Source organism: Paralichthys olivaceus, chromosome 1 (assembly GCF_024713975.1).
Source record: "Paralichthys olivaceus isolate ysfri-2021 chromosome 1, ASM2471397v2, whole genome shotgun sequence".
Taxonomy (NCBI): Eukaryota; Metazoa; Chordata; class Actinopteri; order Pleuronectiformes; family Paralichthyidae; genus Paralichthys; species Paralichthys olivaceus.
In genome coordinates, this window is record NC_091093.1 from 18,860,581 (window position 1) to 18,874,171 (window position 13,591).

At 40.9% G+C, this 13,591-nt stretch overlaps 2 protein-coding genes across 10 annotated transcripts in view; both read left to right on the forward strand.

The window, feature by feature from the left end:
* dennd5a (DENN/MADD domain containing 5A) overlaps positions 1-7,179 on the forward strand; it is a 30,578-nt gene extending 23,399 nt beyond the window's left edge. For all 5 annotated transcript variants that reach the window (XM_020098823.2, XM_020098821.2, XM_069524314.1 and 2 more), the window contains 9 exons: positions 1,245-1,373; positions 1,877-1,998; positions 2,090-2,235; positions 2,948-3,066; positions 3,154-3,335; positions 4,052-4,134; positions 4,889-5,012; positions 5,166-5,334; positions 5,679-7,179. In XM_020098823.2, coding sequence (XP_019954382.1) covers positions 1,245-1,373; positions 1,877-1,998; positions 2,090-2,235; positions 2,948-3,066; positions 3,154-3,335; positions 4,052-4,134; positions 4,889-5,012; positions 5,166-5,334; positions 5,679-5,862 — 1,258 coding nt within the window. In that variant the 3' untranslated portion in view covers positions 5,863-7,179. The remainder of the gene's footprint in view (positions 1-1,244; positions 1,374-1,876; positions 1,999-2,089; positions 2,236-2,947; positions 3,067-3,153; positions 3,336-4,051; positions 4,135-4,888; positions 5,013-5,165; positions 5,335-5,678) is intronic.
* Positions 7,180-8,004: 825 nt separating this feature from the next.
* Positions 8,005-12,867, forward strand: sinhcafl (SIN3-HDAC complex associated factor, like). 5 transcript variants are annotated; one of them, XM_020110054.2, is made up of 6 exons: positions 8,005-8,143; positions 9,222-9,382; positions 9,502-9,601; positions 9,701-9,815; positions 10,444-10,597; positions 10,698-12,867. In XM_020110054.2, the coding sequence occupies exons 2-6, from the start codon at positions 9,255-9,257 to the stop codon at positions 10,879-10,881; spliced, it is 681 nt and encodes a 226-aa protein (XP_019965613.1). In that variant the 5' UTR covers positions 8,005-8,143; positions 9,222-9,254; the 3' UTR covers positions 10,882-12,867. The 5 variants fall into 5 exon arrangements, with proteins under 5 accessions (XP_019965613.1, XP_019965615.1, XP_019965614.1 ...); XM_020110056.2 differs by having other exon boundaries at positions 10,447-10,597; XM_020110055.2 differs by having other exon boundaries at positions 8,095-8,221.
* The last annotated feature ends 724 nt before the right edge of the window (positions 12,868-13,591 follow it).

Genomic DNA, 13,591 nt, shown 5'->3' on the forward strand with positions numbered 1-13,591 from the left:
CAACCTAGGGCACAAACACACAGCCCTGCTCCGCTGGTAGACAGACCCTCCTCCACACTCGTGTACACGTCTGATGCCATGATCGTAAACAGAAGCAACCACTTCCCTCACATAATGAGTTTTAATAATTAATAATATTCAGGCAGCAAATATTTTACAAAAATATCTGTTTTGTTTTGTTTTTTCAGCTTATTAAAGGTTGTGGTGTACTGTCTGTGTTACCCAGAGTTTTCTACATAAGAGATAATGGTAATAGTGCAGATGTTTTCCTCTGTTGTCATGGAGATAAAAAGCAGAGGAAACTAGGTTACATGGTTAGAGTGAGTATAGAGGGTAGAGACAGGGTGGGGGTTTGAAGGTGGAGGAGAAGGTACGAAGAGCTCTTAGCAGACAAGCTGATGACACAGGTGGAGTGGAAGGGAATGTGTCTGGACATCTGAGGCATGATAGTGGCTCGGAGCGATGGCATGGGACCGACGTGCACGCTCACAGAGTCTGAGAGGCAGACGGAGACATACATGCTGTAACAGTGACTCGGGCTGAATATTTCAGGAGAGAGACAGAGGCAGTAAAATCATGAACATTTCTTAAATACTAACACGAATACAGTTACTCTTGTAGCTTACACACAGGTATTATTCAAAATGTCCTGAAAAGCTTTGATAAAGTAAAACTATTGTATCCCTGCTTTTCCCTGCAACAGAATATCTTTCATCTATGGAAACTGAATATTATCAATTTGTAAGATAAGAAATTCAACTGTACGAAACTTGTTCCCACAGCGGGGAAATTGAAGAACACATGAAAGTATAAAATAGAATCAAATAGGTAATAGAAAAACAAAAAAATGTATTAAATGATTTCACTACAGATGGAATATTATGGTCAGAGAAACACACTTTTGAGTTAAGTTCAGTGGCACACGATGATAGCACAAGAATGTAAACTATATTTGTGCATGTGTGTAAGTAGACATTGAAGAAAATATATACATATAGACTGATAGAAGTAAAAAGGCAGGAGACTGGGGTTAAGTTAATTGTTAGAATCTGAATTGACTGTAGGTGTGACTGTGAGCGCGCATTGTTGTTGTGCTGGTGACCTGTCCAGGGTGTTGGGTCCATCTTCTCCCCCCGCTCCTCTTACAGGATACACAGCATAGATACTGGATGGATGAAATAATCATTTGTGACGATTAGTGTTTTTTCCCCTCTCAAGTTAAATTTTTTTTTTTTTTTTTCCAGACACATTCAGAAGCTCAGTGAGATCAAGACAGATGTGGGCAAGGCCAGAGCATGGGTTCGCCTCTCGATGGAGAAGAAGCTGCTCTCCAGGCACCTGAAGCAGCTGCTGTCAGACCACGAGCTTACAAAGTGAGCAAAACACCACACTGCTGAACCTCAACTCTGCCGTCACTCACACTGACATGCTCCTGTATTAGTTAAATACAACAGTGAGTCTCACTAAGACATATTGAAGATCACTTTTCCTCCTTTTTCTCATCCTGACCCTCTTTTTGTTTGTGGAGGAATGTCTGTCGCATATGAAATGAAGATGACGTGTGATCGACCCATTTATTATACATTAACTCTCTTGAAATTGCAAAGCATCACACCGCAGTCCACTGCCACCTAAATAATTCACACTTCTTCCCTCTTCATAATTGATATCTGAGCGGTGAACTGGGTCAGAAGGATTTCTGTCTGCCTTTGTGACCTCACGTTGCCAATTGTTCTACTTTACATCAAAGCAAACACACTTTGTTATCCATTTGCCACAAAATGACTACGCCATCAAAAATATTGAAAATATTAAAAATTATTTAACACTCTGGGCAGAAGCACTCATTTTAAATAACCCTTTTCTTCCTTTTTAGAAAACTGTACAAGCGCTACGCCTTCCTCCGCTGTGATGATGAGAAGGAGCAGTTTCTTTACCACCTGCTTTCCTTTAATGCCGTGGACTACTTCTGTTTCACCAACGTCTTTACAACCATCAGTGAGTTCTCACAGCACGGCCAGAAAACGACCTGTATGTAGTGTTTGTATTTTGATGTTCTCATCTGATATTTCTCTCCTCTGTGTCCCAGTGATCCCCTACCACGTGGTGGTTGTTTCCAGTAAGAAGCTGGGCGGCTCTATGTTCACCGCCAACCCTTGGGTGTGTGTCTCCGGTGAGCTGGCAGAGACCGGAGTCCTGCAGGTCCCCAGAAATACTCTGGAGATTACTTTTGAGGTTGGTATTGATTGAAATCAGCAGCAGTGTTTCCACCATGTCCTTGTTTACCTCCTTAGGTGATGAGCGCTGATTTCCAGTTGTCATTTACTTAAAACAGAAATAGCACCAAAGTTATTGACTTCAAACTTTCTACACAAGCACTCAAAGAGTTATACCACTCATGCATTAAACGAGAACCGTTTAACTCATCTCCTTGTCAACTCGAGGCACAAATTTATCAATCAACCCTCATGGTCAGAGTTGATCTTAGAAATTGGTCTTGAAGGGCACTCACATGTCTCCTTCAAGGACCAACAGTCCCCTTAAATTCCACAACACATCTGTCGTATTCGTTTGGGCATAGTATTCATTTTGTATATAAATTGTAGATTCCCCATTGAATCCACATTGTCTCACATTGCAATTACAGGTTTGTAGCCATATTTCTTATTGTACAGAGACTAAAAAAACCTCCCTCCATGTGAAACCACATTTATATTTGCTAGATCCATATTTCCATTTGGAATTTTCTCTTAAAATGTATGAATTATTCCCAGAGAAATTGGTAATAAAGTAAAAAAACACACCCTATACTGTAATAACCCCCCTTGGTGGAGGTAATAGGACCAAGTTCATATGAAACTGGATTTAACCTTAAACAATATGAGCTATTGTCTTGTGTTTAGAATTCAATCTTTTGGTATTTGACACCAACATGCTTCTCTCTCAGTGCCAAAACCTGGGCAAACTCACCACAGTACAGATGGGCCACGATAACACGGGACTCTATGCAAAGTGGCTCGTAGAATGCGTCGTGGTCCGCAACGAAATCACAGGGCACACCTACAAGTAAGCATACCTAATGAGGAAAATGCAACTGATGTTGTTTTGAAGAGGCAGTTCTCAAAAGTTGAACTCACTGTGTTTTCCGGACAGGTTTCCGTGTGGCCGTTGGTTGGGGAAAGGAGTGGATGACGGCAGTCTGGAGAGGATCCTGGTGGGAGAGCTGATGACCCCCAGCACAGAGAACGATGAGAGGATGTGCCGCACACCCCCAATGCAGCAGTCCCCGGGGATGATGAGGAGGTTTGTTACCATCTCACCGAACAGCAAACCAAGTAAGTTACTGCACTGCATAACCATATGTCATCTGTGCTAACTCAGAAACAGAAAAGTTCCTTATTATAGCCTCATTTGAATACTTGAAGTAGATTCCTGCATTATTATACTAATATTAATATAAACACGGGCATCGATTAAAAATTACTCTCAACTGACAAGGAACTAGCTATCAACGTTGACCACATAATGACTAAAATAGTCTGTGGTGAATACGTGTCAGTGGCTTTGATGCTTGTAAAAGTGCCATAATTGGTTGTTGGTAACTGCATGCTAGGCACGTTGTTGCTGAGGAAACACATCTATGGAAATCACAGATGATTTTCCAAGAACACAATTGAACCACTAAAACGGGAAGACAAGGGGGCCACGGCACTCTCACTGTGTTACGTGTACGTAGCATGTTTATTTAATCACGATCTGGTCACAGGTCATATTTTAACAGGTCTGGTGTGGGTTTGGTTTTACCTTGGAAATAATTGCGGGTAACAGGTCGGGTTCAGAACAGAGCTTTGTGGGTGTGGGTTTGCGAAAGTAGACCCATGCAGGACTCTGACCTGAGGTTTTGTTTGTGATACCTTCACAGCTAAAGATTCAAATGTGTTTACGTGAAAATACAATTCCCAAGGGATGAAAGCTGGATGGTATTTATTTCTCTGTGTGTCTGCCTGTATTGTCCTACAGCATTTGTCTTTGCCTCTTTCCTCTCACCCAGAGTTAAACACAGGTCAGATCCAAGAGGGAGTGGGAGAGGCCATCAATGGGATCGTGAAGCACTTCCACAAGCCGGAGAAGGAGGTAAGAGTCGACAGTCCAGACAAGCCTCAGCTCGTGCCTCTATTATTCATCACATATTAAGAAAAGCAGCTTTCTGCTCTGGTGGTCCACAAGCCCCTCAGTAACTGTGCGCTACACGGTATCATTCACATTGTTAAACATATTAAAGGAGACTTCTCACTGGTTTTTAGGCACGGACATTATAGACTACGATGCCTGTTATTTTTCCAGTTCTAGCACCATCCATGATAATTATTATTTATTAAAGCAGTTTGAGTTATAATTGGATTCAGGAGGAGGAGATTCCTATTGAAGTGTTCGAGTGTCTTGTAACTTGCCTGTGAATTACAGGTTTCAAATATCATTCACTGTGTATTTTCAGCACAAAGGATTATTTCAGGGAAATCCCCCGCTCTCTCGCTCCACCTCTTCACAGAACAATGGCCACTGAAAATAACAAATGTCCATAAAATTTTAACTCCACTTTGTTTTCTGTTGTTTCTGCGTGTTTATAGTGTGAGTATGTAATAATATAATATTACATTATGAATAAATCTAAAGATCTGTTATTTCACACACCCATGATGCCCTCGTGCCTCGACCGTATGTCACCCTAGGACCCTTTTCTTCCTGCATGTGTAGCAGTTTGTTTGGTGTTTCAATGTAATAGTTGGACGTGAAGAACTATAAAACTAAATGGCAAAGGGCTCCATTATATTTTCAGCATCTCTAGTTCCTCTAACGATATGAATTTTCTTGTTTTTGCGCTTCACAGAGAGGCAGTCTGACCCTCCTCCTCTGTGGAGAGTATGGCCTCGTCTGGGCTCTGGAGCAGGTTTTTCAACACGGTTTCAAATCCCCCCGACTCTTTAAGAATGTCTTCATCTGGGACTTTTTGGGTAAAGACTTAAAATAATTTCTCCTGAATCAAGTCTGCCAGCCAGTTGCCCCATTTACTCCATGTCTCTCATCCCCTTTTCCTGCCTCCTCAACATCGAAGCCCTAAAAATTCCCAAATTATAATGAACACATATTGACTTCTATTTTTGCAGAAAAGGCACAAGTGTACTTTGAAAGTGCGGAGCAGCGAGACGTGACTCCAGATGAAAACTGGCAAACCAGAGTTCACCACTTCTGCCGCTTCATGCGTGCCATCAACAACACATCCAGAAACATTGGCAAGGACGGGAAGTTCCAGATGCTTGTGTGTCTGGGTGCAAGGTAGGCAGGCCCCACTCACTCACCCCATTCTCTACATATTTACATATAGTGACCACTGTTAACATTCATTGAGGAAGTCCAGTGTTCAAAGAAGATTCTGTGAAATTTCTAGTGATCTTGTGGTGATGCCACAGATCTCTCTGCTAAAATGTACTTGGATAACATCTAAAACAGTTGATGCTGCTCTGTCCGACCCCTCATCCTGACAACAGGAGTCAAGTGAAAAGGATCTTTCCTCAAAGGATTCTTCAAGAATCAGATGTTTGATTTTTTGAAAAGCAGTTACATTCTATAGTTTCAAGCTGCCCGTTGAACTCCACGCGTCTGTTTCCTGCCTCTTGTAGGGACCATCTGCTGCATCACTGGATCGCTCTGCTCGCAGACTGTCCCATCACTGCTCAGATGTATGAGGAAATGGCACTGATTAAGGATCGCTCGTTGGTGAACTCTCTGATCCGAGTCCTGCAGACACTGCAGGAGTTCAACATCACTCTGGAGGCTTCGCTCGTCAAAGGCGTTGGTATCTAAACCAAACCAACTATCCCACAAGATGCATCTGAGCAGGAAGATCACTGGGGACCACTGAAAAGAATAACAGAACCTTTTATATGCAGAACCTGGCTTGAACAAAGGACGTTTTCTGGCTTATATTAAAGCTACTGTTACATTTGCCATATATTAAGTGCAATGAGCCTTTCAAGATACGTTGTTATTTTTATCCTCGATGATGTTGCCATTAGATGTTAAAAATATGTTTTCTATTATGAATCATGATTTTCACATTATCGACGATGACCTACTTGTGCTATAACGTTTTAATGAAAGCTGAATATTTTCATTGTTATCGTGAACTGCTGACAATGGCTATATTTAAGGGAACGCAAGGATCAAAACTGTTAATATATTTTCAGAGAAAAACAGTATTATTTTGTTAAACCAGTCAAGTTGCTTGCTCTGTTGTCAACTCAGATTCCAATGTCATAATGCAGAGCTTAAAGCAAATGATGTAGAAGTATGCTTTATAAGTATGTGTGTGACAGGGAGGTTTGTAGAGTGGAGGATGACTCACCTACATAGGAATAAAAAGGCCAATACATTTGAGCCTTTCCCTGAGAAATGTACGAGTATGCAAATCTTTTACATGAATTACCTTCAGAGAAAATGTTCCTTCTTGCATGATAAGACCGTGTGATTTAAACCTGAATCCGGTGATGGACATTGATATTCAGTTGGACAAAGGAAAATACCCCAAGTCTTTGGTTTGTGTTCCAGACACACGTCCTCCAAGTGATGCGTTACTCAGCTTTCTGTGCAAAGTTTATCACACTCACAGCCTCTGTCAGTACCTCCAGCCAGTACCCCCCCCCCATCATCATCCCAGCCCTGACACTACATCTGTCCTCTGCCCTGCACACAGCATGACGATCCCTGCAGACTGCTTTTGGTGAAGGATGATCTCCTGCTTCCCTTCAGATTTTGTTATATCATGGTTTCTTGCTATGCAATATCCAGAAGAGAAAATTCAACCCCCTCAAACTTCATGTTCTGGTGTGTTGAGGAATTACCGGGCCCGCCTCCGTTACATCCATCGAACTTTACTGTGCAGAAAAAGAGATTTGATATGTGAAGGACTTCTTTTCTGTGCCAACAGTGTCTGGAACGACTGTGTTGTACTTGTCTATGTACGACCCACACATGAGCATCTTGGGAGATATATATATTTTTGTTTTTCCAATACGGTTGTACATTTATTGACATAGCTGTGTAATGTAGTGTTTACTAAGTGAGCAACAGTGTACAGTGTAAAAATATATTAAGAATAAAGCATCTGTAATGCGTTATAAAGACTTGGTTTTATTATATTACTGTTGAACCATTTTCTGGTGAATGTGATTCCTCAGCTGAAAATATGTAGATAACTATAAAAGTGCAATATTCTCAGATTGTTAGACGTGATAGTAAACAGAAAAGTGTTGAGTCAAGACAAAATTAAAAACAAAACTAAAATGAGTAAAATCAGTAATAGTGATTGAGATTTTCTTAGTTTATTTAATTTAAGATAAAACTTGTCAGTTGCATACTAAACTTGTTGTCTACTTTTCCCTCCACTTTCTAAGTATTATATATATATAAAAAAATATATATATATATGGATAATAATTGTTAGTTGCAGTCCCGAGTTTTATCTAAACTGGTTGTTGCCCAAAGAATTAAGATAATTGTTAGCTACACCCCAAATTTTATATTAACTTGTATTGTACCACTTTGTATTAATTATTTCCAAAAATATTTAAAAACTGTGATCACCTCCTCATGTAATAATGATAACCAGTGTGAAAGGAGTCAGCGCATTAGAGTGATGTAGGTGTGATGTAGGTGTGATGTATCTGCAGCGCAGTGATTTCACCGATCACACCGCTGCTGCTCCTTCTCAGCTGAAAACATGTAAACAAACGCTTTCGCGCCATTTCAGAGGGCTGTTGTTCTTTAAAGCGTCGGGCCCGGTGGTTTATGGGACTTTGAGTTTAAAAGGAAGGGGTTAAAAACTGAGGCAAACCGGAGTTCTCCCGCCCGTTCAACTACACCTCCCAGCATCCACTGCCACCGAGGGGCTCGCGAGGACGGCTGCGATTGGTTGGCTCTAGGTTCAAACTGAACGGCTGCCCTCCTTATATGGGCAGAGCTCGGGCAGCCCTTTCATCAGGGCTCCTTATGCTAACGACATGCTAATGCCCAGCTGTATGCGGCGGTAGTAAGAGCATGCGCAGTGCGACACGAGGACACGGCGAGGATTCAAAGTTTTTGTTCAGTAAGTGCGCTCTTATTTCTCTCGTGCGGGAATTACATTTGGGAGATTCCGCCGGTTTGCTGCGTGCGGGAGAGACGCGTGAGTGTGCGTCGTAGCCGTAGCCGTAGCGTGACCCGTGCGTGTCCGCGTGTAGCGAGCCGAGCGTGCTGAAGAATAACCGACAATGGGATAACGTGGAAGTGAACGAGAGCGTGGCGTGGCGGAGGTAGCAGCATCGGCTAGCTAGCATGCTAACGGCTAACAACAATGAGCCGCGTTTGGCGCTCTGGCGGAATAAAGTTTGCATTTAAAGGCGACGCCGGGCTCGACGCTACTTTTCGCGTTTTTACCGACAACACGCACGCGCAGCGTCGAGTCCACGCCGGGGTGTTGCTCAGACTCGCGCTTTATCCTGAATTCAGCGGGTAGCCCGGTAGCTTTTTGTTTTACTTCACAGAGCACCGCCGCCGCTTTTTGTTTGGGGTTTCCACAGCGGACGCATCCGCGACCGACGCTACACACTACGGCGGCTACACCACCGACCACCGCACATCGACCTCAGTGAAGTTTGTAACGCACGGAGCTCTGTTCACGACACTAACATCGACGATAGTAAAACGCTGTGTTGTGGGTGTACCGTGTCTGTGAACCACCTCACGTTAACCGGACGGAGTGTGCGAAAGTTCTGGAGTTGAATTGTGACGTAGCTTTTCTTAAAACAGCTTCTTTGGCGACACGAGTAAACAACACGAGCACAACCCGATGTTTGGATTTTAGTGTTATATCGATGTTATTTCTTCCTTGGACGTTCTGTGAGCAGACTTTAAATTCCTCACATTCTTCGATGTTGTTGCTTCGTCAGATTTCGTTTTGATCGGTTGTCGATGTGTTGCTCTATCAGATAAATTGTGTTTTTATATGTTGAAGTTATTATTATGGGTTATTATGAATGACTTGTGATCGTGTGTGTGTGTGTGGGCGCGCTCGTGTAGGGACCGCCCCCTTCTCAGTAGTAGTAACCCCAGCTGTCTGCGGACAGACACACGGTGTTTATAACGAACACAGACACGATTACCGAGCTCTGGTTTTACGTTTGCAGGTTTTTGCCTGAAGACGGACACACAGTCAGACTATGTTTGGCTTCCACAAGTCAAAGATCTACCGGAGTAACGACGGCTGTTGCATCTGCAAAACCAAGTCCTCCAGTTCACGCTTCACAGACAGCAGCCGATATGAAGAGACGTTCAGGCTCTGCTTTGGGTAAAGACACTTTCATTCATTCGTTCATAATGTGCGTTTGTGTGATGATACTGTTTTTTTTTTTTTTTTGCATATATCAGATGTCAAACTGAAACTGTTGGGTTCATTTACTTGTCCAGGCTGGCAGAGGATCGTGTTGGAGATATCTGCAATGCCTGCGTGTTACTGGTGAAGCGGTGGAAGAAGCTGCCTCATGGTTCTAAGAAGAACTGGAACCATGTAAGTGAAATATCTCCTGAAGGTGCTGAGAGTCGGGTTTTTTTCTCTCCTCGTCCTGAGTTGTAAAATGACTGGATGTTTTTGCCTGACCTGACTCAGGTGGTGGATGCCAGAGCTGGACCAGGTTTCAAGATGACAAAACCCAAGAAGATCAAGAACAGTGATGGGAAGAAGAAAAGCAAGCTAAAGAAGCTCCACAAGTTAAAGAGACAAAGTAAGTTGTTTTAAAATATTGACTAATATCCCCACATATGTTGAGAAATGTGGTATTATCATCTGACTTTGGATTTTAAATATGTAGGTCACATGCAGTTTCACATATACAGAGGTGGTTAAAAATGACTCTGCAGCATCTGGTGGTTCTTTGAGTTAGGGCACACTCTGTAACTGCATCATACCAGGGTCTGAGTTGAGCAGTTTTTCAGTAAAGTAATTGCCGTTCATTTTAATGATAGACAGATTTTTTTAAACAAAAAACGCACACAAACCCTGATTTCAGCTTGTGGAATGTGTTTTTATTATTTTCTACTATGTCATGAATCTGGACACTTTTTGGTTTTGAGCTGTTGGGCAAGTGTAAATGTTTCAGTTGTTGTGTCTATGTAATAGAAATTTAAAAAAAATTACATAGACAATTAATGGATTGTTGAAATAGTTGTATTATTTGATAGTGCTGTTATTTAAACTTCATCTTCTGCTTTACGTTCGCCGATAACTAATTTCCCTCCAAAATGTCAAGTGATTTTCTCTTGTAAATTCTAGTTGACTCCCTAAGGATGTAATCAGCAGTTTGCCAAATCAAGCTTTCGACTATGTTTAAGTGTTTGTGTTTTGTTTCCAAGCAGACTCTGATGCCCACAGCACCACCTCCAGTGTGTCTCCTGCCCAGTCCCCGAGTTACAGCAACCAGTCAGATGATGGCTCAGACATCGAGTCCAAACAAAGACGTCCAACTCCTTCCATCTTCTCTTTCCTGGACCGGTCCTATTGGAAAAGGTAAATTATAGGTTTAATTATCAGGAAAAAATATTACTGATTTGACGGCTTTTTAAAAAGATTCATAACTAAAAGTGTCTTTTATCTTTTCCCCTTTTAGGCAAAAAGTGTGCTGTGGGATTGTCTACAAGGGGCGGTTTGGAGAGGTGATCATTGATCCTCGACTTTTTAAACCCTGCTGCAGTTCCACTAAACAGACGACACTGGTCTCCACACAAGTGTCCACACACCTTCCAGACACACTTCCTCCACAGCTCCCAGAAGACGTGAAAGAAACCTGGTGATTGCTTTTGTTGAAAATCCTCCAATAGGGTTGTCCATGGCATCCACCTGGATTTGTCTCCAGTGGCAGACCTCTAATCCCCACTCCCCTGTTAGATCAGTTTGTTAGATATTTCTTTTCTACGTAATTTTCCTTTTTTAATATGGGTATTTTTTTAAACTTTTGTATAGAGGTAAATTTCTTTTTTTATATAAAAAGCTAAAAGGAAAAAAAATCTTCTCATGGGCATTAGTGTTATTTATAGAATGATGCAACACATTTTGTTGAGGCTCTGTTTTTGATTCTGAATAGTTTTTTGTTTGTTTTTTCAGATTGTGTGATCAAATATCTCGTCACTTTTTTCATACATATCAAGACTGTTCCATTTTCATAATTTGTCAAATTGTAAGTGTGCATGTGAAAGACACCAGCTATTTCTAATACCAGCTGTTTCGTGTGTTGGAGTGGCTCTTCAACAAGTTGCTGCGATGTTTTGTCCTTTGTGTTTTGCTCCATATGTGTGAGTCTGTAGGATTTCTAGTACACAGAGGGCTGTTGGTGACACCAGGGATCATTAGTACAACTGTCCTCTGAGTTGAGCTTTTAATGTGTATAGATGAGAACAAATCATTTCTGAAGTTTTCACATGTTAAGCATGCCATGAGTTTCAAACACCTTGTAATCTGTTCAGCAGTGGGTGCACATTGACTCAGACTGATGTGGTTAGATCAAGCATGTACATTCCTCCGCCTTTCTGGAATGACTAAAGCGATGTATTTATTTCTTTTGTTCAGCCTACAATGAAATGACAATGCATGTTGTAAAGCAAATGCTTTTTAAAACTGATTTTGTAAATACAGTGTTTTGGCTCTTGGTACATCTAAGCCCTTTTTCAAACCACTACTTCTGTAAAAAAAACAGTTTGTGTGTCTGAACGGCACTGAAAACCAATTTTTACGCTAATTTAGCGAAGCTTTTAATCACATTTTCATGTCTCATTATCTCAGGCACATTTCACTAACGGCATGCAAAGCTGTAGCCTATGCTCTGCAAAAAAATATGTGAAAACTGCAGGAAAACTCTCGATTGCAGCATCAGTGAGCTGCAATATTCCTTTTAATCTGTATTTGTTCACTAATGGCATGCAAGGGTCAGAAATTGAACCTACAGGAATCACATGATCTGTTGTGTGGCTTCTTTACATTTTGTAAGGCGAATACTGTCAGAGAAAATGTGAGATTATTAGCGATGTGATTTACTCAGAAAAAGTTCAAACTATGCAGACATTATGAATGTGAGAAGTTCTCTTGGCTTGCTGTCACTTTTGCTATAGAAGTGTGAAGTGATGGATCCTTATTCAACCAAATTGACTTGTAAAAAGCATCAAGTATTTCAGCAATAACTTTGCATTTACCTTATAATTCATAATTGTCTCGATGTTTATTTCCTGTTTTAATGTTGCTCAGATTGCACAGTTGTAGCCATGGTGATGTGCTTACTGTCTCTCAAATTAATACTGCATTGAAAACGGTTTTTTATTTGCATTATTGTAACCAATTCCAAACTTCATGAATTGACAGGCGATGCTCTGTAAAGTTGCTTAATATATAAACTTTTCTGCGGCAGGGTAGTTAAATGCTGAACTTGTTCTATTGTTCTTATTAAAAGGAGAGATGCTGCTTCCTTTTAAGCTGGAAAATAAGCTTGTTTTTTGTCCTTATGGAGTTGCCATATTGTTTGTGCGAGGTACATCTTTGGGATGTAAGATGTGCCTTAAATGAATTACCTGACTTTCATGTAATTTATATTTATTTATTATGAAACCTTTTTTTTTTTTACTGAAACTTTTGAGACAACTGTTGTAGAGCCTTTCAGAAAGTCTTATTATTTTGTGCACTTCTATTGAACATGCAATGTAGATGTTTTTTAAATGCTTCTTTTCCCTAAACTGTACCGCAAAGTAGAACTGTATTGTAATAAAAAGAAAATCAATTCATAAAAAGAAAAATGTGTATGTGCTGATAATGTTCACCTACAGAGGGCGGGCAAGAGCTACACAGCAGTTGGTTTTTCAGTGAGGTCATGCTGAAGAAGCAGAAAGAGGTGGAGGAGGCTTCACTCCATCAGAAGTCTGTTCAGAGAGAAATCCTCCAGTGACGCTTTCACAGGTAAGACACGACACATCAGCAATTTGACGTTTAGCTGAAGCTCCATTTTGATTGTTCATACCTTTATAATCCCTTTGGTTATTAACAGCACATTACATTTGATTTAAATGTTATTTAATACATTAAAACATTTGAGCATGTCACATTAAGTATATTTAATGCAACTTATTGTATTAAGATTTCTCTTGATGATGAAGATTCAGAGGCAATTTCTAAACACATAGTAACTAACCATAGACTGTGTGACTAACGCACAACATGCAGGCCAGGAGTAAATGAGCAGGAGGTTGTATTAGAAGCTATGGAAGAGGATTAGGGCCACTGTGGGAAAAAACGTTATACGAAAAAAAGTTCTGACTCTTTAGTTTAATCTCAGAAGTATGGGTGCCTGTACGGAACCAATTTCGGGGGCTCACTAGAGTGGAGGGGAAGAGAGGAGGTACATTTTTTATTATAAATTAAAAATGTACTTTGTTTAATTCAGTTTTGACTAATCATATGAATTATTGTTTAAATAACTGACAGGTATACGCACTTACTGTCCTCCTAGATTGTTTATGGTAT

Coding starts and splice junctions, on each gene's coding strand:
- sinhcafl (XM_020110054.2), top strand. CDS start 9,255: ATGTTTGGCTTCCACAAGTCAAAGATCTACCGGAGTAACGACGGCTGT. Junction 9,602..9,700: donor CTAAGAAGAACTGGAACCAT/GTAAGTGAAATA, acceptor GACCTGACTCAG/GTGGTGGATGCCAGAGCTGG. Junction 10,598..10,697: donor GACCGGTCCTATTGGAAAAG/GTAAATTATAGG, acceptor TTCCCCTTTTAG/GCAAAAAGTGTGCTGTGGGA.